General features: G+C 50.0%; 2 protein-coding genes across 3 annotated transcripts in view; both read right to left on the minus strand.

Annotated features, from left to right (window-relative positions):
- aPKC (protein kinase C iota type) overlaps positions 1–5000 on the minus strand; it is a 114090-nt gene that overhangs the window by 89699 nt on the left and 19391 nt on the right. The window lies entirely within an intron of this gene.
- Positions 631–5000, minus strand: part of LOC113830012 (protein kinase C iota type) — a 56379-nt gene continuing 52009 nt past the window's right edge. The window contains exon 4 of the mRNA XM_027383186.2: positions 631–769. Within this exon, the coding sequence (XP_027238987.1) occupies positions 705–769 (65 nt within the window). The 3' untranslated portion in view covers positions 631–704. The remainder of the gene's footprint in view (positions 770–5000) is intronic.

Raw genomic sequence — 5000 nt, forward strand, 5'->3', positions numbered from 1 at the left:
CTGCGTCTTCTCTGTCTCCCTTTTCTCTCTCTTCTTCCACAGGAAAAACAGAAAGAAGAGGAAGAAGAAAAAAATAGAAGAGTAGTAAGAGGAGGAGGAGGAGGAGGAGGAAGAGAACGCCGACGACGATGAAGAAGAGGACGGAAAATAAGAAGACGAAGAAGTGTGAACACCGGAAAGATAAGAAGGTTTCCGGATAAAGACATTTCCAGTAAAAGAGGTTTCCGGATAAAGAGGATTCCGGGTAACGAGGAAAGGTTTTTGTTTGTTGACTGGGACCGGCCGTGCATTAATATTTCCGCGGGTTTCACGGCCCGGTGCACTCGAGAGGCGATAATGGGCGCGATAAAATATTGAAAGCCAACCGAGGCTTGTCGACGAAGGATCGGGAAATGGCTGAATTCTAAACATACATACATACTTACAAACACACGCACGCACGCACGCACACACACACACACACACACACACACACACACACAACTCGTTTATCCTTCATATATACACATTTTAGTGGAATCTCTTTCACAAAAATGACCAATTCATTCATCCTCCAAAATTTCGCTTAATGAGAGATTTCACTAAATCATTCAGATTTTAGTGAAAAATAAAAAAAGTTCGCTTATCTCGTGAACTCGTCTGAAAACACAAATAGAAGGAGACACACAAAGGTAACAATAATAATGGTCTAGAATGGAAATACATCAAACAGCACTCACCATCTGTCCTCCTCTATTCTCTATTCGAAGGAAACCTTTGCAGGACTTACCTGAAAGGGAAAAAGGGACCTTAGTACAATGCATTCCAAGAAAATAATACATATATATACATAAACGGAGTAATGTTAGTGAAATTTGTATACTTAATATGGGAGACGAACAGACAGACAGACAGACACATACAATATACATACATATATACAAACAAACAAACAAACACACAAAATGTAGAGCAGAATAATTCAATTCTATTAACCAGATACACAGTCACATTTAAAAGAATAAAACTCGTAATGCAAACAATATCAACATTATTACAACGAATTCTATCTATATCGATGGAAAAATGTCTTCAACCCAAAAAAAGAGAGAAAAAGATAGAGGAAAGCGAAATGGGGGAAAAAACGGGAAAGTAAAACTGGGGAAAAATGGAGGTATTCCCCTACTTCCCCACACGAGTACACATGTACTGAACTCGCATCCCCCCCCCCCCCGCCTCTCCCAATTGCACTCCACCTGCTCTATACAAACACGCAAACAACCAGGTAATATATATAAACCAAAAAGTGAAGAGAATAACACTGTTCAATTTCTTCTCTGGGAAAAAGTAACGAGAGAGGGGGGAGGGGAGAGGGACAGAGGGACAGAGGGAGGGCGAGGGAGAGAGAGGGAGATGGAGGAAAGACGAGGGAGGGAGAGGGAGATGGAGGAAAGGCGAGGGAGAGAGAGAGGGAGGGCGAGGAAGAGAGAGGGAGAGGGAGAGGTATATTTAGGGAGCGGGGAGGGGAAGGGAAGAGAGAGAGAGAGAGAGAGAGAGAGAGAGAGAGAGAGAGAGAGAGAGAGAGAGAGAGAGAGAGAGAGAGAGAGAGAGAGAGAGAGAGAGAGAGAGAGAGAGAGCTAACACAGAAAAAAACACAGTAGCATAAAAAGGAGGAGGTTAGACAAACACAACAGGCCTCCCCTCCCTCTCCCCCCTCTCCTCTCCTGCCCCACTCCTACTCCTCTACTTTTACCTTCACCAACTCAATTTCCATTTTCTCCTATTTCTCATCTCCCTATTCCTAATACCACCACTACCATTACCGCATCTCTTCCTCTCCTCTCCTCTCCTCTCTCCCTACTCACTTTTCTTCTCTCCATCTTCCTCCTCCTCCTTCGTACCTTCCCTACCTACAGGCCCCCTCCCTTGCCTCATAACCAAGGAGGTAAAATCTATCGCCATCTCCTTTCCCAACCTCCCACAAACCCCCTTTACAAATCAAAAAAAGGAAAAGGAAAAAAAAAAAAGATAAATGAGAGAGAGAGAGAGAGAGAGAGAGAGACAGAGAGAGAGAGAGAGAGAGAGAGAGAGAGAGAGAGAGAGAGAGAGAGAGAGAGAGCGACAGACAGAGAAAACACCCCCCCAAACAAGTCCATCAAACAAACAAATTATCGGAAAAAATAAGCATACACAAAAAATCAATAAAAATCAGGAAAAAAAAAACATATATAAAATAAACAAATGATAAAATGACAAAATAAAAACCCTCCCCTTCCCCGCCCCTGGACCCTGAGAGCGAGAAAGGGAAAGGGCCGACGGCGATCGCGGCCTTTGAAAGTCAAAAGGCCGGGGCTCGTGCGGGAGAGCGAAGGTAAGAAAGAAGGGGAGTAGAGGAAGCAGGAAAGAGAGAGAAGGGAAGGGAAGGGAAAGGGCCGACGGCGATCGCGGCCTTTGAAAGTCAAAAGGCCGGGGCTCGTGCGGGAGAGCGAAGGTAAGAAAGAAGGGGAGTAGAGGAAGCAGGAAAGAGAGAGAAGGGAAGGGAAGGGAAGGGAAGGGAAGGGAAGGGAAGGGATAGGGTAGGATAGGATGAGATAGCGAGGAAAGGAGGGGAAAGGGAAGAGAGAGAGAGAGAGAGAGAGAGAGAGAGAGAGAGAGAGAGAGAGAGAGAGAGAGAGAGAGAGAGAGAGAGAGAGAGAGAGAGAGAGAGAGAGAGGCTTATAAAGAATGAGTCCTAATGCCTTAATAAAGGGTAAAAAAAAGGATGAAAACACCAAGCCGATCCACCCCGAAGACGCCTTAAACTTCACACCACGATATACAGCATCCTTCCCCCTTCCCCCTTTTCGCTGGCTCCAGGACCCCGCCCCCTCATTCCTACTGCCTCTCCTCCGTCCCTTTGTCCCTGTCTCCTACCCCCAGCCCCCTCATCCTCCCCTACCTTTCCCTTCCCCTAACCCCTTCCATCTCCACCCATCCATTCCCTTCCCCTATCCACTCCTCCCTTCCCCCTCTATTTCTTTCCGTCTCCTCCCCTCCCATCCACTCCCTCTTCTCTCTTACCTCCCCTCTCCTCACTTCCCCACTACTCCTTGCCCTCTCTCCTCCCCTCTCCTCTCCTCCTTTTCCTTCCCTCCCCTCCCTTTCTAGCTGCTCCCCTGCACTCCCTTTCCTTTTCCCCCTCCCTCTCCACCTCCTCCCTTCCCCAAGTTCCCTCTTTACATCATTAAGGCTCCAGAGGATACTTTAATGTTTACCAAAAATCTTTCAGGGGCTGTGACGTCATCAGCAGCTGCCAGAAATCAATTCTAGGACGCGAACTGGACTGGAAAGGGGGTAAGGGGGTAAGGGGGGAAGGGGGAAAGGGGGAAAGGGGGTAAAGGGGAAAGGCTGTAAGGGGGAAAGGGAGGAAGGGAGAGAGAGAGAGAGAGGAGGAAAGGGGGAAAGGGGAGGAATGGAGAAGGGGAAAGGGGAGAAAGCGAGAAGGAAAAGGGAGGGAGGGAGATAAAGAAAGCAGAAGGGGAGGGGGAGAAGTAGGAGAGAGGGAGGGGGAGGGGAGGGGGAGGGGAAGAAGGAAAAGGGAAGTGGGTGAGGAAAACGAGAGGAAAGGAGCAGGAAGGAAGGGAAGAGAAAGGAGGGAAATTGGAGGACGTGGAAACAAAATTTGTAAAATGATGCTAGATAAAAGAGATAACGCCGCGTGAGAGCGAGCGAGCGAGCGAGTGAGAGAGAGGGAGAGAGCAAGAGAGAGAGAGAGAGAGAGAGAGAGAGAGAGAGAGAGAGAGAGAGAGAGAGAGAGAGAGAGAGAGAGAGAGAGGTTGAGAGAGAGAGAGAGAGGTTGAGAGAGAGAGAGAGGGTGAGAGAGAGAGAGAGAGGGTGAGAGAGAGAGAGAGAGGTTGAGAGAGAGAGAGAGAGGTTGAGAGAGAGAGAGAGAGGGTGAGCGAGCGAGAGAGAGGGTGAGCGAGCGAGAGAGGAAAGGTGAGCGAGCGAGCGAGAGAGAGCGAGAGCGAGAGCGAGAGCGAGAGCGAGAGCGAGAGAGAGAGAGAGAGAGAGAGAGAGAGAGAGAGAGAGAGAGAGAGAGAGAGAGAGAGAGAGAGAGAGAGAGAGAGAGAGAGAGAGAGAGAGAGAGAAGAGAGAAGAGAGAGAGAGAAAGAACGAGCTAGAGAGAGAGCGGAATCAACCGCCCCCTCCCCTGCATCGCCCCCATGCGCGGCGAGCGTCCAGTCCCGTCCATGCGGTACTGCATTCCCGTGGTTTCCCGGGCGAGCGGAGCGGCGGCGGCGTTCGGCCCCGCGAGGTAGTCTGGGGCTTCTTGATAAGCCTGACTCGTGCAGTTTCATTTTCTTGTCGGCAAATTGCCAATTGCTCTCGCCTCCCGCACTGCGCTCTCTCTCTCTCTCTCTCTCTCTCGCCCCTGCTACGAGCTCGCTGCCGCCCCTCTGTCCTCTTCTCTCTCGTGGGTTTGTTCTGGTTCTGTTGCTGCTGCTTCTTTTTCTCATTCTTCTTTTTTCTTCGTTCAGTCAAGCATCAAATTTATTTATTAATTCATCGTAAGCTAATTAATTACACCAATTTTTACCTTTCCCTTCAGCTTTAGCAAACACTTCCTGCCATTCCAGACATCCACGTGCAAGCCATCGTCCCCCCCCCCGCGCCATGAAAAGAAGCCGGGCGGAATGGCACCATGGCACCCACTTCACGCTTCGACCTCCGACGCGTTGGAGCCATCTGACCCGACCTCCTGACCCGACCACCCACGGCCCGAACACTCCTACACTTGCCCTTCCCGGCGGGTGTCCAATTACCACCCGACGAGACCACCATTCGTCCCCCCGACCAATCTACCATCCCAATTCTCCATCATTCCGCCGCCCAATTACTCCATCTCTGACGAGTCCAGCGTCCGACCCCTCCAACGATCAACCACACGGCCACCTGAATACCCCACCGTCCAACCCAGCCACCACTCCGCCGCGCCGCTCCTCTGCCTCCTCCCATCCCCTCCCACGCCCTCTTCAGCCGAC

Source organism: Penaeus vannamei, chromosome 25 (genome assembly GCF_042767895.1).
Source record: "Penaeus vannamei isolate JL-2024 chromosome 25, ASM4276789v1, whole genome shotgun sequence".
Taxonomy (NCBI): Eukaryota; Metazoa; Arthropoda; class Malacostraca; order Decapoda; family Penaeidae; genus Penaeus; species Penaeus vannamei.